This window comes from Macaca nemestrina, chromosome X, assembly GCF_043159975.1.
Source record: "Macaca nemestrina isolate mMacNem1 chromosome X, mMacNem.hap1, whole genome shotgun sequence".
NCBI classification, from domain to species: domain Eukaryota; kingdom Metazoa; phylum Chordata; class Mammalia; order Primates; family Cercopithecidae; genus Macaca; species Macaca nemestrina.
This window is the reverse complement of record NC_092145.1, coordinates 113,752,321-113,774,759: the sequence shown is the minus strand read 5'-3', so window position 1 is coordinate 113,774,759 and position 22,439 is coordinate 113,752,321. Positions and strand designations below refer to the sequence as shown.

At 41.4% G+C, this 22,439-nt stretch overlaps 2 protein-coding genes across 2 annotated transcripts in view; one reads left to right on the top strand and one right to left on the bottom strand.

Moving 5' to 3' along the window:
* The window catches only part of LOC105463681 (carbohydrate sulfotransferase 7), a 191,454-nt gene that overhangs the window by 78,128 nt on the left and 90,887 nt on the right, over positions 1-22,439 (top strand). The gene's annotated exons all lie outside the window — the stretch shown is intronic.
* LOC105463697 (solute carrier family 9 member A7) overlaps positions 1-22,439 on the bottom strand; it is a 150,461-nt gene that overhangs the window by 51,817 nt on the left and 76,205 nt on the right. The window contains exons 2-7 of the mRNA XM_011710919.3: positions 21,452-21,651; positions 18,781-18,858; positions 11,373-11,449; positions 8,407-8,519; positions 1,325-1,430; positions 805-946 (exon numbers count right to left, since the gene is read on the bottom strand). Of these exons, the coding sequence (XP_011709221.1) occupies positions 805-946; positions 1,325-1,430; positions 8,407-8,519; positions 11,373-11,449; positions 18,781-18,858; positions 21,452-21,651 (716 nt within the window). The remainder of the gene's footprint in view (positions 1-804; positions 947-1,324; positions 1,431-8,406; positions 8,520-11,372; positions 11,450-18,780; positions 18,859-21,451; positions 21,652-22,439) is intronic.

Sequence of the window (22,439 nt, the reverse complement as noted above, 5' to 3'; positions counted from 1 at the left end):
TTTGTATTTTTAGTAGAAACAGGGTTTCACCATGTTGGCCAAGCTGGTCTCGAACTCCTGACCTCAGGAGATCTGCCTGCCTTGGCCTCCCAAAGTGCTGGGATTACAGGTGTGAGCCACCACGCCCAGCACACATACCATATTTCAAAGGCTTGCCACAAAGATTGAATGTATAACATCTCATTAATTATTTTATCATAATTTTGGGTTTTTTTCCATATTGATTACATGTTGGAATGATGTGGTTTAAATTACATAGCACTGCCCACCAAAGAGGATATAATGCAGGACTCAGCACATCTGTAGAAGGGATGCCTGCTCTTTCCACATTTTGTTTTTTTAGTTTGTTTAAACTAAATCCCAGCCATCCTTTGCTTATGGAAGGCCACTAACTAGCTATCACCACATAACACCATGCGGCCCAGAACAGCAGGTGGCAGCAGCTAGCTGGGGCTAAAGTACTTCCCAGCCGGTAGTCCCTAATTCCCAGCCACCTCCTGGCTCCTCAGCTCTTTTCACCCCTCTAAAACTGATGCTCCAACTGGATCACAAGAAAGGGAGAGAAAAAGCAAAGGTGAAGACAGAGCGAAGTCTAGGCTTGTATTCCTAAACATTTTTTCAGACTCTCAGCTAGGGACCTAACCGTCATGCTTCACCAAAGTGATATATTTCAGGAGCCATCACACCCCAGTGGAACAATCAATGTAAGATTCCAATTTGAAAGAACAGCCGAGAACTTTCTTTTCGAAAGTGTAATGCCACACACACATACCCAGGCCGTAACTGAAACTACAAAAAGGATATTAGAGCAGTCACAACACCAGTCACAGCTCCCATGGTAAAAGAGCCACTAAATATACCTAGAAAAATGCCAACTGACTTAAAAAAGGCAGCAGCATCAAAGGCGTGAGTGTTCAGTCCTGCTGGCTGGTAGGCAACAATAGACCTGAAGTTTAAAAACAAGAGACAGTTTTAAAAGACTGCACTGGTTTTACACCGTGGTACCTGAAAATATCGACAAACATAGGTATCTACATTTTGTCAAGCATCGGCCAGGGTAAATTCATTTAATTTAATTTGTGGCCAGCATTGCCCAGGGCAAATTCATTTAATTTAATCTGCAGCCACCATGTTACACTGGCGTCAGCATTCTGATCGCTGCTGGGCACACTAAGCAACATAATTTTATCCACGAAGCTGATAAATCTCATTTAGAAAAACACCCAATTCAATATGTAATACATTTAAGATGAGCCTCTGAATTTAGCCCAAAGCATACAGGAAACCAAGGTGTCTCTTCTCCAGCAGAAACACTGCTACTTACGAGGACAGTACAATGGCAACGGCATCATTTAGGACACTCTCTCCAAAAAGAAGTGCGTAAAGATCCACGTCTGCATGCAATTCATTAAATATTGCCAGCACAGTCACTGAAAAGTGAGCCAAAAGCACAGAAATTAGTTTTGGTTTCTGACCTTAAACCACTGATTACAGATTTATAGAGGCAATTTCTATCTTGAGTGGGACTGGGTGATTCAAGAGATAGCAAGGGGGTCAAAGACAGACTTGTCTATCTGTGGCAGAAATGAAAACGGCAATCTTCCTTATCTGAAGGAGCTTTGATATGATGCTTGAGTCTAATGACACTGCACCAAAACACTATGCTTTCCACCGTGATCCCATCACACTTTGAAAGTATCTGTTACAGAACTTCAAAAACTAATGACAATCAATGTGATTTGACTTCACCAGTGTGTTGAAATCTCTTTGATTTCTCTGGCTCAATAGAGCCAAGGATAAAATAACAAAGTTATTATACAAATGATTAATGAGATTTTGGCCGGCACGGTGGCTCGCGCTTGTAATTCCAGCACTTTGGGAGGCCGAGATCACAAGTTTGAGACCAGCCTGACCAACACAGTGAAATCCCGTCTCTACTAAAAATACAAAATTAGTCAGGCATGGTGGTACACACCTGTAATCCCAGCTACTTGGGAGGCTGAGGCAAAAGAATCACTTGAACCCAGGAGGCGGAGGTTGCAGTGAGCCAAGATCGTGCCATTGCACTTCAGCCTGGGCAAGAGGAGTGAAACTCCATCTCAAAAAAAAAAAAAAAAAAAGAAAAAAGAAAAAAGGCCGGGTGCGGTGGCTCATGCTTGTAATCCCAGCACTTTGGGAAGCCAAGGCAGGCAGATCACTGAGGTTGCGATTTGAGACCAGCCTGACCAACATGGAGAAACCTCATCTCTACTAAAAATACAAAATTAGCCGGGTGTGGTGGTGGGTGCCTGTAATCCCAGCTACTCCAGAGGCTGAGGTGGGAGAATCGCTTGAGCCCAGGAGGCAGAGGTTGTGGTGAGCAGAGACTGCGCCATTGCACTCCAGCCTGGGCAACAAGAGTGAAACTCCATCTCAAAAAAAAAAAAAGATTAATTAGATTTTATAAATTATATCTTTTTGCCAAGCCTTTGAAATATGGTGTGTGTTGCTTAAAATAATAATGACAGGGGTGGGGGTGTGGGCAATATTGTCCCTGACTGAGAACCACCGCTCTAGATATATGCACAAGAGCTGTGTTCTCTCTCAACACTCAGACCCAACTACCCTCTCTCAATGGTTTCTACCATAGGACTGCAAAAACTAAAACCCCACTTTCCCAGCTTCTCTTGCAGAAAGCATCACCTCTTCCTGTCAGGAAGAAGGCGGAGAGGCCAGATACCAACGTAGTCATCTTGCCTCCATGGGGCAACGGATGTGTGACTGAAACCCCAGAACAGTGCAGCAGAAAGACAGTGTAGTACTTTTTGATTATAGTGGAAGCTGGGACATCAGCCCCAGTACTGGTACCCAAGATAAATATCTATTTGTTTAAGCAGGAATTAGCCAGGTTTTTCTGTTCTTTGCAGCCAAAAGCATTACTAATTGATACAATCAGAAAACCAAGCCAAACAAATGTTCAGTTTAGTGAGTTACTATAAGCCAACCAGTCTTGTAACCACCTCCCTGTTCAAGAAATGGAACTTTGTCAGTCCCCCATATGTCCCATCCCAGTCTGAAGCCTCTTCCTTCACTAAAGGGAACCACTAAACTAAATTTTATAGTCATCATTTTCTTGCCTTTCCCTATAATTTAATCACACAAATACACATTCCCTGACGCTACTGTTTGGTTTTGCCAATTTTTAAAAAATTTTATTTTTATTTTTATATTTTTTTGAGACAGGGTCTTGCTCTGTTGCCCAGGCTGGAGTATGGTGGTGTGATTATAGTTCACTGTCGCCTGGAACTCCCGGGCTTAAGCAATCCCCGCTACCTCAGCCTCCCAAGTAGATGGGACCACAGATGCATAGCACACCTGGCCTAAAAGCATAATTAATAATAATAACAATAAATGCTTACATAGCATTGATCTAAGTTTCAACTTCTCATTCTCCCTGCTCATTATCTCACAAAACAGGTCAGGATCCCTTCTGTGCCCCTCCTGAGCAAGTCTGTGCCTGATCACAAGGAGGGATGTGGGTGCTGACAACTGGAAGACGATGGGATGGGGATGACAAGACTGGCTAAGTGGTTTCTGGTGGGAGACATGAAACAAACTGCCCTCCTCCCTATAGCAGGACCCTTGAAATCAGGGTGAGCAGGGTCATAGCTGTTTCCAACTGGACACAGACTGAGAAATCACAATTAACTAACTGAAGATCACTGGGTACAGGCAGTGGGAAAAACAAAAGAATGGCAGATATATGAAGAAGGAAAAACTCAAGGACCTAAATGTGTTCGTTCAGCTAACTTTTCATGGACACTTCATCCGTGTACTCAAGGGCACTTAGCCCTTGTGAGCACTCAGTACAAAGTGGCAAGCACTGACATGTACAAAACAGACCTAACTCAAAGAGCTGAGGGAGCAGATAATGGAGTCTAGAGTGACTAGGCAGGTGGCACATTTGAACCAAGTCCCAGAGGATGCCCTCTAGCCTGGGCGACAGAGCAAGACTCCGTCTCAAAAAAAAAAAAAAGAAATTGTTAAGATAGTAAATTTTATGTCAGGCATTTTTACCACAATAAAAAATTAATAATAAAAAAGGAAATTGCATGCCCTTCCTGTGAACCATCATGATGTCATTTCCCCAATTTTAACTCATCACCTTTGCACTCCTTGAGTCAATCAGCCTGACTCACAGGTTTCTATTTTTCTTTTCTTTTTCTTTTTAGACAGGGTCTCTGTTGCCTAGGCTGGAGTGCAGTGGCATGTGTTCTCTGGTGGCTTCCTAGGAAGGCACCATGGGGTGGAAATGTGTTTTTTTCCTTTAATTGTGGATCTGTCTAAAACAAAAGCCCACAAAGATGGCACATGGCAGCCATGACACATGACCACAGAGTGGAGAAGGCTCCCTGTCACAGTGCAGCCTACACTATCCCACACATACTATGTCAACTTTGACCAGAAGACCAAAGACTCATGTCTCAAGCCAAGTACAGTAATCAGGGACAAGGATTCTTATTCCTTCATATCAGTCAATATGATTCTGTATCCTAATACTATAAAGTTTTTTGTTTCATTTTTTAAAGACAGGGTCTTGCTCTGTCACCCAGGCTGGAGTGCAGTAGTGCGATCACAGCTCACTGCAGCCTCAAACTCCTGGGCTTAAGCAATCGTCTTGCCTCAGACCCCGAGCAGCTGGAACTATAGGCAATCACCACCACGGCCAGCTAATTTTTTAAATTTTTTTGTGGGGATGAAGTTCTATGTTGCCCAGGCTGCCAATATCAGAATTTTTGTTTGATGCAGCAGACGCTAGAAGTCAATCTGGTCTTGTGATGCTTAACTCTTCACTTAAGTTTTTATCTCCTTTATGACCCAAGTTTTCAAACAACAGATTTCTAGGAGGCTGGTAAAACACTTCTAGTTTGCAAAAACATTCTACATTTCAGGAAGATTTCTATTTAAAAAGCAGTTAAAGTTAATGTCCTGATGTTTAATAAGTTTAAACTTTCAATTTTCTACAACTTCCATTTCTTTTTTTTTTTTTTTTTTTTTTTGAGACGGAGTCTTGCTCTGTCGCCCAGGCTGGAGTGCAGTGGCCGGATCTCAGCTCACTGCAAGCTCTGCCTCCCGGGTTCAGGCCATTCTCCTGCCTCAGGCCTCCCGAGTAGCTGGGACTACAGGCGCCAGCCACCTCGCCCGGCTACTTTTTTTGTATTTTTTTTAGTAGAGACGGGGTTTCACCGTGTTAGCCAGGATGGTCTTGATCTCCCGACCTCGTGATCCGCCCGTCTCGGCCTCCCAAAGTGCTGGGATTACAGGCTTGAGCCACCGCGCCCGGCCTACAACTTCCATTTCTATAAAACCCTTACGGTGCCAATCTTCATAGGCCAAGTGAAAATGGAGTAGCATGGTAATCCCTTCCATTATTTTCTACCATAGCATAGACACATTAAAGGGAAGTAAACAATTACAAAGATAATCTAGAAAAGTAAGCCTCTCCATCCAATTAAATGAAGTAACACTGATAGCTCAGGAAACAATACCAATAATCTTTATGTTAAACTAACTTCCCTTTACTTGTTAGTGGTACTAGTAAGACGTTAGTAATAAAATTATAGATGAGTATACTTAGAAACACATTTTCAGACAGACTAAATACCTTTCTCAGACTTATGAAGATCTATTTCTCCACAGACACACATCTGGAGACAGTCACAGACAGCACAGGATTAAAATACTAAAACTGATTTTCAGAGTTCTCTTTGGAAACATGCTTGGGTTAAGAGATGATCTGTTATTTATTTATTTTTTAAACATATGGAAAACTGAGAAATCTCTGTCTGAGTCAGATGTGGACACAGACCAGCATAATTTAGAGATGGTACACTCTATGCCTTACACGTGTTGTTTCATTTCATCTTCACAATAGCCTTCGGAAATAGGTGCCATCATTTCTACTTTATAGATGAGGAAACTGATGTCAGGGGATAATATGTGTCCAGGCTACCCGATCAGTGATTGGTAGGGCTAGAACTCAACCCAAGGCCTGTGACTCCAAATCCCACCTTTTCACAAACCAGAGTGCCTCGACAGCCAAGTCTTCAATACTAATTTACTCAGGATGTTTGTAATAAAATATGAGGGTAAGAGAGGTCAATTTTTTTTTCTTTTTTTTTTTTTGAACACTGAGATTCTTCAGAACCACACAACTGTCTAGAGCTATGCTGTCTGATGTGGTAACCATTAGCCACATGTGGCTATATACATTTAAATTACTTAACATTAAATAAAAGTTAAAATCAGTCCCCCAACTGCATTACCCTACATTTCAAGTGCTCAAAAGCCACATGTGGCTACTGGTTACCACAATGGACTTGCAGATTATAGAACATCTCTATCTTCACAGAAAGATCTATAAGATAGCACTGATGGAGAGGACCCCCAAGAGGCATGGTCAAGTATCTTAGTATCTTTAAGGTTAATACTGTTCAGAATATTAGAGGGCATTGAAGACATTGAACAGACCTTTCCATCTCTACCGTGAGGACAGGAGCAGCTCATTCTCCAGAACTTCTTTCCCTAAGGTGTACTCTCAATAGCTGACACTAAGGAAGAGAATAGCTGTAACTACTTTATGCAAACTGATCAAATTATAGGTTCCAACTTGGAAAGGATAACTTTTTTGTTTGTTTTTGAGCTGCAAGGGAGGGTGTAATAATTCACTTGTAAGAATTGGTTCAACCAACACTTGAAAAATACAGGGCAAGGGATTGATGAATAAAAACCATGTCACAGTGCACAATCCTCTAGGAACGCTGCACAAAAGGAGTTTACAAATTAAATTACATTCACTACAGATAATCATGTGTGTTTCTACTAAGAAAAGGTATTATTTAAACCAAATGATATGTTACATAAAAGAAGGCAAAAGGGCAACACTGAGAAAGAAGAAAATCAAAGTGTAAAACTTATGACCAAATTAGTCATTCTAAGATGAAAGGCAAAACATGTTATATAGCCGGGTGTGGTGGTTCATGCCTGTAATCCCAGCACTTTGGGAGGCCGAGGCGGGCAGATCACTTGAGGTTGGGAGTTTGAGACCAGCCTGGCCAACATGGAGAAACCCTGTCTCTACTAAAAATACAAAAAAATTAGCTGGGCGTGGTGGTGCATGCCTGTAATCCCAGCTACTCGGGAGGCTGAGGCAGGAGAATCGCTTGAACCTGGGAGGCGGAGGTTACAGTGAACCAAGATCGTGCCATTGCACTCCAGCCTGGTCAACAAGAGCAAAACTCCATCTCAAAAACCAAACCAAACCAAAACAACAACAACAACAAAAAACATGCTATACAGATACAATGGAATGGAATATTATTCAGCCTTAAAGGTTAGGAAATTATGACAAATGCTATAACATGGATGAACTTTGAGGACATTATGCTAAGTGAAATAAGCCAGTCACAAAATACTATATGATTTCACTTGTATGAAATTTCTACAGCAGTCAAGTTCATAGAGACAGAAAGTCAAAGATAGCTGCCAGGGGCTGCAGGGAAGGGAGACTGGGGAGTTGTTGTTTAAAGGGTACAGCATTTCAGTTTTGCAAGATGAAAAAGTTCTTGGGATTGGTTTCACAATGACGTGGGTATACTTAACGCTACTGAACTATACACTTAGAAACTGTTAAGGTAGGCTGGGCACGGTGGCTCACACCTGTAATCCCAGCACTTTGGGAGGCTGAGGCGGGCAGATCACGAAGTCAGGAGATTGAGACCATCCTGGCTAACACAGTGAAACCCGCCCCTACTAAAAATACAAAAAAATTAGCCAGGCGTGGTGGCGAGCACCTGTAGTCCCAGCTACTTGAGAGGCTGAGGCAGGAGAATGGCATGAACTTGGGAGGTGGAGGCTGCAGTGAGCTAAGATCGCATCACTGCACTCCAGCCTGGGCAACAGAGCAAGACTCCATCTCAAAAAAACAAACAAACAAACAAACAAAAGAAATTGTTAAGGTAGTAAATTTTATGTCAGGCATTTTTACAACAATGAAAAATTAATAATATAAAAGGAAATTGCATGCCCTTCTTAGAAAAGCCATCTAACTATAGTCCCACTGCTTGGGAGGCTGAGGCAGGAGGACTGCTTGAGCCCAGGAGGTCAAGGCTTCAGTGAGCTGTGATTGCACCACTGCACTCTAGCTTGGGCAACAGAGTGAGATCCTGTCTCAAAAAAGGAAAAAGAAAAAGAAAAGCCATCTAAGTCTGTTAGACCCACCTATTGGTCACTTCTTCCACCACCACGCCATGCAAATAAATACTACATTCTCCCTACTACAACAAAAGTTAATGATTGCTCTGAACTTTTTAAGATTTAAATAATGGAATACCATAATAATAAAGCCAAATATGCAAAGCCAAATACCTGGGTCAGTGGCAGAGATGATTGCTCCAAAAAAGAGACAATCTGTGTAGTAAAATTTATCAGAGAGCTGTCCCATAATCTTCATGAGCTTCACCACACCATACATGAGATTTCTGTAAGAAGGTAAGGTAAACTATGTCAGGAGAAACAAATAAGTAACTTAGCAAACATGCAAGCAGAATAGTACTAGAATGCTGTTCTTAGAGATTTATGAAAATTAACAGGCAGCTGCCATGGTTGGACACTTATTAGAGACATTGGCAAATAGGACTTTGGCATCAAGTAAGAGTTTGCAAGTTAATGTCATCTTGCTGAAATATCTGAACATTTCATTTTTAAAAGTTGTACTCTAACAACTAAAGCAACCATGAAGTGCAGTCTTCAATTAGCAACAAAGCTAAAGCATTTGAAACAACTGGGTAATACAGAGGAAAGGAAGAGACAGAACCTGGCATAATGTTTTTGTAGCAATAAGTTGCTACAAAACTCACAAGATTCTAAGATAATACATTTAAAGTCAGAGAAATCAGTAGACTGGATGAAAACAGAGAGAAAAAAATGGGTTGGTCACAAAGATCCAAGGGATTGACCTACTACTGCCTTCTCTGCCAAAAATTATTTCAAAGAAAGGAAAAAGAGGCAAATATCTTTAAATATCCTATTAGAACATCCATATACCCATGAAGATATCTGGACTTTCACTCTTTGCATGGGTCAGGTGCGCCAGCAATAGCCCTCCTTATGCTATGTAGACTGTGACATGGGCTAAGAGGGACTACCAAGTTAAATTTTTCAGCTTGGAGGAAGAACATTTCCTACAAGACAGCTTGCAAATTGGGAGGAGTGAGGAGTGTGAAAAGGTCTAGTACGTGTTACAAGGGTATGTGTGCATGCACGTGTATGTGTGTGTGCGTGTGCGTGTGTGTGTGGTGGCAGCAGCAGTGATAGCAGCAGCTGCAGGGGTTAGACAAGTAAAAATAACCATGGACTTGACTCATTATACCCTACAGCCAATGCTCTAATAATGAGATTCTTGATGCCACTGCCCACCTTTGTGTCTCAAATGCTTAGAAGGGTGGACTAGCTAAGCTAGGAGTAAAAGAACTATTCGCAGAATGGAATCCTTTCGAGAAGAAACAGCTATAACTTAATGCTTCCCTATTGTGTGCCAGACACTGTTCTAGACACTTAACCAGTTCAATTTCATTTCACAGCAATTGTATGTTACAGATTTGATTTGCCCTTTGTTGCTTATCAAAGGCTTCTTTCATGTACCCTTTAAACATTCCTGGAACAAGACCTTCCTCTCCATTTCCTTCCACCAGTCTGTGACCTACACAATAGACTTCTCTGGTAGCGTTTTCCCCATTTTGCTTCCTGTCGTCACTAATGTCAGTTATGTAATGTGTCATTCTTCAATAATGTGTATCTCTTAAAGGATAAGTCCAAGCCCCTCCTTTTTTGATGGCACAAAAGACCCCTGCTATTATCTCCAGCCAATTGTTAAAAAATTCATAAAAATCCTAACTTTATTCAGATTTTCTTAGTTTTTAACCTAATGTCCTTTTTCTGTTCCAGGATCTTATCCGGGATACCACATGACATTTAGTCATCCAATCCCTTTAGTCTCCTCATGGCTGTGACAGCAGTTTCTTAGACTTCGCTTTTTTTTTTTTCTTTTTTTCTTTTTTTTTTTTTGAGATGGAGTCTCACTCTGTCACCCAGGCTGGAGGGCAGTGGCGTGATCTCAGCTCACTGCAAGCTCCACCTCCCAGGTTCACGCCATTCTCCTGCCTCAGCCTCCTGAGTAGCTGGGACTACAGGTGCCCGCCACCACGCCCAGCTATTTTTTTTTATTTTTTATTTTTAGTAGAGACAGGGTTTCACCGTGTTAGCCAGGATGGTCTCGATCTCCTGACCTTGTGATCCACCTGCCTCAGCCTCCCAAAGTGCTGGGATTACAGGCGTGAGCCACCGCGCCCAGCCAGACTTTGCTCATTTTTGATGACCTTGGCAGATTTAAGGAGTACTGGTCAGATATTTTGTAGATATATCCTTTGACTAGGATTTGTCTGATTTTTTTTCTCATGGTTATACTGAGGTAATGTGGTTTTAAGCGAACGACCAGAGAGGTAGAGTATCCTTCTCATCACAAATATCAAGGTACATACTATCAACGTGACTTACCACTGCTGATGTTGACCTTGATCACTTGGTTGAAGTAGTATTTGTCAGGCTTCTCCACTGTAAAGCTACTCTTTTTTCCTGCTTTCTGTACTGTACTCTTCAGAAAGAAGTCACTATGCACAGCCCACACTCAAAGAGGGAGTGGGAGGGGACTGAGCTCTACCTCCTTGAGGGGGATGTATCTACATGAAGTATTTGGAATTCTTCGCACAGGAGATTTGTCTCTTCTCCCCCATTTATTTATTCATCCAATCGCTTATTTATATCCATACGGACTCAGGGATATTTACTTTATGCTCTTGGGGATAATCTAATACAATGTTATTTGTTTTGTTGTTCTTCAGCCATTGGCTGGGGGGGCTTTGACCATTACAGGGGCTTTCGGTTGGCTCTTGTGTCCCTTTGACATCCCCCACATTCTTTTGCCTGTCTGTTTTCTGAGCACTTCCTTACTTTCTGGCATTATAAGATACTCCCTTTTCATCTTGTATATTTCCTGCCCCAGCCCTAGAATTAGCCATTTCTGCAAGGGGCTCTGGCTCTTTTTATCAAAGAATGATAATAGAAACCAAGATCTGGGTGTTGGGTATAATTTTATTTCATGTAAATTGATCTTAATTTAAATAGCCACATGTGGCTAATAGCTACCATACTGAACAGTGTAAATCTCGATCCTGACTGCCATCAAAAATATCAAAATACTGGACGCTGTGGACCCAAATGGATCTCATCCCTATGGAACGTGTGTTAATTTGGTTATAATACAAAGGTTCACTTACCCAATAATGAAGCATGAAACAGCAGTCCCCAAGAAGGCATAGGCCAGTATAGACCCAAGATTTCTGAAAAAGTGTCTCTGAATAAAACAAACAAACAAAACTCAGGAATCACATTGTGATTTTCAACAATGAGCTTAAGAAACACATTAAAAGTCTCTAAAAAGTGGAACTCTACCTACTGTTTCCATTACATCAAGTAACAACTGAAGTTACTCCTATATGGTGCTATTTAACCTTAGACATCATGGTTTTAAGTTATCTTCTATACAGCCAGGTAGTGAGCAAGTAAGCAAGGACTTAGTAAATTTTCAGACAAAACTGCTCTGGATGATTACATTAAATTACAGTACGTGTGTGTATATGTTGTGCACGTGTGTGTGTGAGTAGACCAATCATTTTTATAGATTTAACCCAAACCATTTTACTCAGTGATTCAGCACATCACTTCCAGTTCTGGTGGTACCTCAGAAGATCATCACAGATAGAAGTTTAAAACAAAGTGTGAAAGTGCTATGTCATGAGCTTTCTGCTTAATTTGATATCAGAAAACAGAGTCCTAAATATCTGCTCATGGAACCTGAAGCGTCTCCTTATATTCATCTAGATTAATGTCTGAAGCCTGGGAAAGAGTGACAATAGAGATGGATGTGGAGAAATGAGAAACAAATAGTTCCATTTAAGATGGCCAAGTTTATACAAAAAGAAACACACATCAATATCCCATCTAGAAATTATTCAGAAAGAGGTGGCAAAACTGCAATCCTTTCAATGCTTCTGCACATTCATTGGTTACCTTAAAAATGTAAACACACACACACACACACACACATACACGGATTTACTTGTTTTACCATGTTGTCTTTGAAGGATTTACTTCTTACAAGTCATTAGGCCTGTGGGATATTCCAACGGAGGAAATTCTGCCTGTTCCTGGGATCCTAAGACACAGTTCTGCCTCCTCAAGGCATAAGCCATTCTCATTTGACAATCAGAACTATTTAACACAAACAGACAAAATCTCCCAACACCCTGATCAAACAAAGGCCAGGAACACTTTACCTAGATTTTTTTTTAAAGGCAGGAGAGCCCCAGCATGTCAGCTGAGCAACATCAGAAAAAGACAGGGTGCAGGAAGAAGAACCCAGACGAGATCAGGCAGCCACCACGAAGCATGACCAGACAGAGGGCTGCAGGTGTCCTCTGGTCTGCATCCCAGACACAGGGCCTTCCCAGTGCTTGCCCCTATCTGAGTCAGTAAAGAAGGTGTTAAGGAATGCCTGCTGCCCCTAAGCCACCTGCTCAGGAGAGAATCCTTCAAGGGCTTGCCATGCTGACAGGCACCGAATGAGGGTGCTGCCTGTACATAAGATGGACACATTATGTTTGCCTCTTAAATAACTGCCTTTTTGTTTTTAATCAAACGCATTTATACATCAATGTTTTGAAAAATATATATTTCAAAAAAATCAACAGTTGTGAGTCTGCTTCTCTTTAAAAGCTCCAGAAAGGGCTTTAATCAGGGAGGGCTAGGAGTGCACCAAGAACAAGGCACCAGATGAATGACACTTGTGAGGTATCCAAGAACAAATTTCAATCCCAGATGTGCTTTTCCTTGCCACTCAGCTTTCCTTTGGGTAGATATTCCCATGGTAACTCTGAATATAAATTAGATACATTCATATTCATGACATTAGCCAAAGCAAAAAATTAGGAATGTAAATCTGTAGCCAAAAATACTTTCACAATATATTCTAAAATCACACACACACAATTACCCATCTCCCGTTCATATCTGCTGATGCGAGCTGAAACTTAACTGTATTTTGAAAAGCTATACTATTTGTGTATTATGTCTAGTACTTAAATGTATACTTCATAGTTCACAAAGTGTTTTCACATATATTAGCCCATCCAATTCTCACAATGATCTATCTGGAAGGTATTATTTGGACCATCTTATATGAGAGAACCCAAGGTTCAAAGGCATGATGTAAGCTGCTTCAAGTCACATGTCCGCCAAACCAAGGCCCAGACTGGAAAGGTGGTCTCCTGACCCCAAAGCATCGTGCTCTCACTGTGCAAGCTGCCCTGCTACCCAGTTCTTCGATTCCCACTTCTCTTTGGGAAAGAAAGGACAGGAGGTATCCAGTAAAATCCTAGATCTTTCATCCTACCGTTATTTGGTTACAATACAGCCATGATTAGTTCAGAATCTCCCTTACTTTTCCTCCTCAATTATAAAATGACAAGAAGAGACAAAAGGAGATGATGGCATGCCCTGGCAAAGTCTTCAAAAATATAAGCCCAAGACAGCCCAGGATGAGAAGTTTTGCTTTGGTGAAAATATACCTGACATCCCAATTTCTAGCTGTACCATTCTAAGCCTTACACTGCTACTCCTTGGGAAATCCCATCCCCTCCCATTCCTCACTGGCAAGTTTTAACATGTTATTGTATATGTGTGTGAGAGTGAGGGAGAGAGAGAGACAGAAGGAGAGAGAGAGAGAGAAGGAGAGACAGAGAGAGAGAAAGAGTGTGTGTGTGTGTGTTTGGTGGGGGAGTCCACTAATAATGGCTCCTATGGGTGAATTATTTCCCTGCCAAGGCCCTCTAAGCAAACCATGAGTGGTAGCACAAAATCAAAGCTAATTCCAATGAGAACTTTTTTCAAGTCAGAAGGCCCAGGTCTGCATGATAGCTATATGATGTGCATAGGTCAGAGGGTCTGAATGTTATCTGTGTATATACCATCCATTAATTGGTGAAATATTTATTACACATTTCACTGACAACAGGTTTCATCAGAGATGGTAACCATATTAAGGACCAACTATTTAGGTGCCTTTATAGGGGCAATTTAAAAAGGAAAGAGACTAAACTAATAGTTGATAACCTGAAAGACTAGCTGTGATATTATGATGTGTATGTATTGGTTTTCATCTACAGTTCCTGGCTCATAAGCTCCCACAGCTCTTGTTACAGTCTTTTGTTGTAATGTTGGGCACTTTAGGCCTCAGAAGCAGGTAGCAAAAAAAATAGAATCTCTCTGACCTTCTCTTGCCCTCCTTTCAGCTGCTCCTTTTCTGCCCCAAGGCAGGCCATAGAAACTAAAAATATACTCTAATTTTCTCCTGCCTTTTTGAAGTAGGTCATAAGACCCTCATTTCAGAAGGGATCCTGCCCCATACTGGGGAGGAAGGTATGCCACACAGAAAGGCCAAGAAGAATCTGAACACATAGGCCTTGCTGGGTTTCCCCACTCAGTCTGTCAGCATTAGATCACACCCCTTTTGTCCAATCACTTTTCTACACGGTTGTCAATCATGGCTATGCAATGAAACCTCCACAAAAAGTTCAAGAGGATGGGGTTCCGAGAGCTTCCAAATAGCTGAATACATGGAGGTTCCTGGATGGTGGTGCCCCGGGAGCCCATGGAAGCTCCATGCCCCTTTCTCCACACCTTGCCTTATGCATCTCTTCATCTGTATCCTTTGTAATATCTTTTATAATAAACCGGTAAATATGAGTGTTTCCCTGAGTTCTGTGAGCCACTATAGCAATGTAATGAAAGAGGGGGTCATGGGAACCCCAACTTGAAGCCAGGCAGTCAGAAGTCCCAGACTTGTGACAGGTGTCTGAGATGGGGCGGGGGGCAGTATTGTGGGACTCAGCCTTCCGTGGGATCTGGCAGTATCTCCAGGTAGATAGTGTCAGAACTGAACTGAAGGACACCCAGCTGGTATCTGCTGCAGAATTGATTGCCTGTTTGCTGGTAGGGAGAAATCCCTCCCACATTTAATCACAGAAGTCTTCTGTGTTGGTTACCATAGTGTGAGAGCAGAGAAAAACCAATTAGTGGGTTTTTTTTTCCCACTCAGGCTAGTATTTCAGAAACAAATTGATTGGGAACTGGCAAAGCCTGTGAGTGGTTTGTCTGTTGAGAAAATGGTGCTGATAAAGGGAAGGTTCTGCAAAAACTAAAATGTCTTTCAACCATCAGAGTGGCTTTCACAGCCCATGATTTGGTTTCATTTTAAAACAACTATGACTGATTATACATTAAGATTAGTTATGTAAAATATCAAATTACTCATCACCCATTTGATCTGAAGAAGAGTTCCCAAATTCTCCACTTATGTAAAAAATAACGTAATTTATACCCATAATAACCATCTCCCATCTATTACATGTCAGTAAATGACATACAAATTCGGATGACCCTGGCAACCCAGAGTAGTCAGGTAAACGATATGGTCTTTTTTTTGTACGGAAAACCTAAATCTAGAGGCAATAAGGCACAAAAGAACAACTCTGGGCTCTGGAATCAGACAGACTGAGTCACCTTGACTCAGTCCCGCACTATCTATGTAACCTCATATGCATCATTAATCATTCTGAGCTGAGATTCATCATCAGTAAAACGCAGGACACTCTACATGTGAGTATACAAATGCACTGGGCTGGTGTGCAGAAACACACAGCCTCTGTTCCTCAAGCACCTATTTTTTTTTTTTTTTTTTTTGAGACGGAGTCTCACGCTGTTGCCCAGGCTGGAGTGCAGTGGCGCGATCTCGGCTCACTGCAAGCTCCGCCTCCCGGGTTCCCGCCATTCTCCTGCCTCAGCCTCCTGAGTAGCTGGGACTACAGGCGCCCGCCACCGCGCCCGGCTAATTTTTTTGTATTTTTAGTAGAGACGGGGTTTCACTGTGGTCTCGATCTCCTGACCTTGTGATCCGCCCGCCTCGGCCTCCCAAAGTGCTGGGATTACAGGCTTGAGCCACCGCGCCCGGCCTCAAGCACCTATTATGGAGATGGAACTTATGTTCCATTTCTCTCCCTCTTCCCCTCCTGCCCTGAAGGTTATGCAGTAAGAAGGGGTCACTTGATCTCTGGAAGAGGAAGTTTGACCCTGACTTGTAATCTTGACCTTGTTGTGCAAGGTGGGGAATTGTTCTTGCACCTTTAGCCTCCATGCTGTGAGCAAAAGAGGCAGCTTTTGGCAGGCCCAGCAATTTCTAGGATCTCTCCATTTCAGCCTCCTTAAGTGTAACTGTGACCGACCTGGCTAAAGGGTACCTGTCCTCAATTCATGAGGTAGGGTGTAAGAAGCCCCATTACTAAAGGTTAAGTGACATACTCCAACATGCATCTACCAGGGACTTTGGATCATAAATGAATCATTTAATCACAAGTTAACTGTTTGTGTCTGTTTATCAATGAGTCGGAAACCTGGGGGAGAAGCAGTGTGAACTAATCTTCAATCACCATCACCTTCTTACAGAGTTTCTGTGAAGATTAGAAAGAATGGATGTAAAAACAGAAATAAAGAATATCTGTTCTTAATACATACCAAATGCTCCGTAAACTATATTTATGTTGGTTGGAAATTGTTTAAAAACCATCTGAAAAGTGCAGAGTGACTTTGATAGAAAACCCAGCCTGACAGGCCAGCATCCTCTCATAAAATGAATTGGGAAGTATTCCCTTTTCTATTTTGTGAAAGAATTTGTATGAGATTGGTATTATTTATTCCATAAATGCTTGATATAATTCACCAGTAAAGCCATATGGGTGTCTGGAAAGGTTTTTCATTATGAACTCAATTTCTTTAATATAGGTCGGTTCAAGCTTTCCATCTCTTCTCAGGTTGATAATTTACGTCTTTCAAGGAATTTGTCCATTTCACCTGGGTTGCCAGATTTATTTATTTTTCTCTTTTTGAGTTGTTTTTCATGGCAAGATCTCATTAGGATGTTGTCAAACTTATTGGCACAAAAATTGTTCATAGTATTCCCTTATCCTTTTGATATCTGAAGGGTCTGTAGTAAAGTCCCTTCCTATATTCCTAATACAGGTAATTTGTTTCTTTCCTCCTTTTTTCTCAACTGATCTAGCTAGAGTTTATCAGTTTCGGAGGCATTTTCTAGATCCTAAGGATGTTGCTGAGTTTTATTGTCAGGCAAAATCTCTCTTCTCTAGACTCACTGAAAAGGTTTCCTTTAGTCCTCATTCAGAAAGAGAGCTGAAACAAGTTCCACAGCTGTTACCTGCCTTTGGGGAGGCTTAATTTTCAGACAATATTACCACAATGGGAGAGGGAGAGAGCCACCCATAAATATTTGTAAAGATATTTGGCATTTGTTTTTATTTATTTATTTATTTATTTATTTATTTATTTATTTGAGACCAGGTCTTGCTCTGTGGCCCAGACTGGAGTACAGAGACATAATCAAGGCTCACTACAGCCTCAAACTCCTAGGCTCAAGCTCCCCACCTCAGACTCCTCCAAGAGTACCTAGGACCACAGGCGTGTACCACCATGCCCAGCTAATTTTTTTTACTTTTTGTAGAGGCATGGTCTTGCTATGTTGCCTAGGCTGGTATTTTGTATTTTAAATAACTAGAAGCTCTGGCGCAACCTTGCTGTCTAGCACGATGACCCTCAGTAATAAGGATACTTAGTTTCTTTAAAACTTTTTATTTTGGAATAATTATAGACTCACATAAGTTGCAAAGATTAAGTACAGAGAGGTTTCATGTACCCTTCGCCCAGTTTCCCCCAGTGATTACATCTTACATAACTATGGTACAATATCAAAACCAAGAAACTGGCATTATATGTATTATGTGTGTGCATAGTTCCCTGTCATTTAATCAAATGTGTAGATTTGCATGACTACCACCACAATCAAAATACACAACTGTTCCATCACCCTGAAGATGTCCCTCATGCTACCCTTTTATAAGCACCCCCAGCCCAATGCCCCCACCATCCCTATTCACTGGCAACCACTAATTTGTTTTCCAACCCTTTAATTTTGTCATTTTTACAATGCTATATAAATGAAATCATAGAATATATAACCTTTTAAGATTGGATTTTTTTTCACTCAGCATAATGCCTTTGAGATCCATAAAGGTCACTGGGTGTATCAATAGGTTGTTCTGTTTTATGGTTAAGTAGTATTCTACAATATGGATATACCATTGTTTGTTTAACCATTCACCTATTATAGAACATTTTGGTTGTTTCCAGCGTTTGTCCATTACAAGTTGGTATGAACAATCATGTATAGGTTTTTATGTGAACATAGGTTTTCATTTCTCCGGGATAAATTCCCAGGAGTGAAATTGTGGGTCATATGGCAATTTCAACTTTAGTTTTATTAGAAACTGCCAACTTGTTTTCCAGAGTGGCTGTACCATTTTACATTCCCACTGGCAATGTATGGGAGTTCCAGATTTTAAAACAGAAATGAATCATTGATGAGAAGTCAACTATAGTCTCTGAGTGGGTGAAGAACAGAGTAATAAGCAATCTGGGAGAAGAAAAATAACTAGAAAATTATGCAGGTAAATTAACACAGAGATTCACATGATTTCAGAAATATTGGCAAAAACCTCTTACCTTCTTTAAGCTGTATCCAGCATGAAAAATAATTGGAGGCAGAAGAATGTTGAAAAATACTTCTGGATCGAATGTTACCTGAAAGTTTAAAAAGAAAAAAAAGCCAATTTTTTATTTAACTCCAATTCATGCTATAATATTTGCTTAATATTTGAAGCCATTGACTAAAGTTTGAATATTTAGAGCAAATAACATAAATGTGAAAAATCATGGACTTATCCCAGAGGAGAAGCTATGACTCCCCATGGACTGGCATGCTCTTCTCCCCATAACATTTTGCTCTTATGATCTTGCTTGTGCTGTTTTAAAACATAATAAGACACAACAGTTTCATGCAATTTTGAGAACTCACAGAAAGCTTCCGGCTAATGTTTTTCATAAAAACATCTTGGCCAGGTGCGGTGGCTCACGCCTATAATCCCAGCACTTCGGGAGGCCGAGGCGGGCCGATCACAAGGTCAGGAGTTCGAGACCAACCTGGCTAATACAGTGAAACTCCATCTCTACTAAAAATACAAAACTTAGCTGGGCATGGTGGCAGATGCCTGTAATCCCAGCTACTTGGGAGGCTGAGGCAGGAGAATCGCTTGAACCCGGGAGGCGGAGGTTGCAGTGAGCTGAGATCACGCCACTGCACTCCAGCCTGAGCAACAGAGCGAGACTCCATCTCAAAAAACAAACAAAACAAAACAAAATCTTGATTTTCATCACACCTTTATAAAGCCTCAACTGCAATAAAAGATGCCATCGTGATTCTTTATTAACTTCCTGGATCCTCTCACAGAATCCTTTATAGACAAAATTGTGCTGAATTTAAGTCTCTTTTGAGTGACCAGCCTTCTGTGACACTTGATGTAGCCTAAATCAAAGTCACCAGCAATGTTAGTGGCTTCCTGAACATCAGCATAAATTGGGCAACTTTAAAGGAACTGAAATTTCTTATAGGTTTGATACAGGGAAATTAATCAAATGACTCTGAAACTTTTAGAGAGCAAAGTTTTATCATATCCAGAAAAAAATTCAGCATGCTATAAACATGCTAACCTTTTTAAAGAATTTGTTCATGCTGGCCAATTACTTGGCTTGTGTTTCAATTAATTATTTTTAAACCTTCATTCTAGTTATTAAACGTTAACTTTTTTGTTTAGAAACTGGAGGTGTTAATCAGCCTAATAAAAGTAGATTCTTTCAAATGATGCTTTATTCTCTCTTCTTGTTAAAGAAGAGCGTTCTGCAAAGCAGGGAATGTCAGAATAAGAAGGAGCCTTGGACAGTACCTACCCAATATGAGGACACTGGGCCCAAAGGCAGTGAAACTTGCTGGATGCCACCAAACCCAATAATGTACAAACTAGCATAAGGGTTTTCTGACACTCAGTTCAATCCTCTCCTTATCAATCAAGCTACATCAACATGTCTCTTTTCCCTCAACTAGCAACAATCATCCTGGCCTTGATTGTTCTCCCACCTTTGCTTTGTGCAGCAAAGTTTTAAACAGAGGGGATTTAAATAAACAGGTTTCTAAAGATAAGGGAGCAAAAGTCAGCTTCCTCTTCTATTATGAACTGAAAGATGGAAATGTGTTGGTATCATTTCCCTTTTCCCCCTATCTTATCCAATATGAAGGGCTCAAGCTGCCATTTCCAAACAGCCATTAAGTGTGGTATTTACATTGGGTTTCTTTCTCAGTTGCACTGAATTTCAGAATGTTTATGAAAACCCATGCTTTCTTATGAAAAGTTGAGAGCAAAGAGTACTGCCATTAGGGACACAGAAAAGATGGTCATGTTTAATGCTCCAGGTGGAGAATAATTTTCCTTAAGGATTAGAGTAGATTCCAAAAACAACAAGAATTTAATTTCTGGAGCACACGCTACACTCTGCCTTTCACTGTCAGCCTTCACATACCTTAGCCTTGTGCTGTACTAAAAGGGGCTCCTCACAACCTGGGTCTCCCAAGACTGCTATACAGAAGGCTTCCTTCTGATAAAGCCTGGTCTATAAGGTAATGCAGTATACATCAATTCATACAGATTTCTTGCTTATCCTGGAAATTACCCGTGCAAGGAGACGCATAATGCTTTTTCATGTGGACTATGTTGCTACTCCAACATTAAATGAAAATGCTTGGACTCTAATTCTAAGACAACGAGATCTTCTTCTTCCCCTGAAGATTCATTAAGCCTTTGGCATCAATCACCAATAAGAGTAAGCACTCAAATATTTGTAGGATATAGCAAAAGAACCGTGAAGAACTAAGAATTACCCTTGTGAATACTGAATAAATTAAGATAAAGGTGAAATCAATCTTATTTTAAGAAAGTAGCAATATTATCCCTAAACCACAGGAAGGGTAACAGACATAGCAAAGAGGAGATGGTGGCTGGATAAATGACCTGAGTGGGGACGTACAAACCCATTGCACAATCAGTGACCCATTTCAGCTACAGATGCTAACAAACCCACAAAGGTCACTAGCTGAAAGGCTCAAGTTAAAGATCTGGTTCTTCCTTCTCCTCATCATGGACCAAAAAGCTTCCTAACAAAACAGAGAGCCAGGAATGTTACCAGTAATCCAGGAGTTTGGAAGGATTTCTCTCCACAAGGTCAAGACGAGTCAGGGAATCAACAACCATGTCAGGACAATGATGACTGAGTGTCCCCAGCTCACCTTCCGTAGCATATCATTCTGCTCTACGCTGTTGATCTTGCCAGGGCTGATTTCTCCTTTCAGAGTGTATTCGAAGAACTTTCCGCTGACATTCACTAATAAGGTACTGAAGGCCCTGTCTTCCTGAGTACAGCTGAGTGATTTGTCACGGCCACTGGTAGCAGGGATACCATACCTCAGGATCACCCCAACAATGAGCCCTGAAAGAGTGGAAAAAAACTCATCAGGCCTGAGGAAGGATAGAGAAAGTGTAGAAATAATGGCATGGTTGATTTTCAACTAAGAAATGCAGCAATAATCTTAGAAACAACATGGGGTATGTATCTTAGGAGAAACTAACTGCATGGGCCTTCAGGATTGAAAGGGTTAAGCATCCATCTATTCTGGTCTGATTTAAGTTGTTCAGCCACCAGGAGGACAAGGTGGTGGTATTTAAGTTGTTCGGCCACCAGGAGGACCTTCGGTGGTATTATGACACTGTGAGCACTTTTTTTGTTCTTTGAGTGGAGTCTCACTCTCTCACCCAGGCTGGAGTGCAGTGGCACGATCTCGGCTCATTGCAACCTCCACTTCCCAGGTTCCAGTAATTCTCCTGCCTCAGCCTCCCAAGTAGCTGGGACTACAGGCACCCGCCAATACACCCAGCTATTTTTGTTTGGTTGGTTTCTTTTTGTATTTTTAGCAGAGACGAGGTTTCACTACGTTGGCCAGGCTGGTCTTGAACTCCTAACCTCAAGTGATCTGCTGGCTTTGGCTTCCCAAAGTGCTGGGATTACAGGTGTGAGCCACCACACCCAGCAAGCCCTGTGACCACTTTTAACACCTGAGCATGCCTCATTTCTCAGGCTTCTAGTGGAGGAAGATGGGATGACAAGAAGCAAAGATTTTTCTGGCCAGGACAGCACAAAGCAGAACTGCTGAGCTCTTTCATTTCACCCAGCAGCATCCCTCAAGCCAGTCCTGCTGCCATGTGCCAGCAAGGACCAGG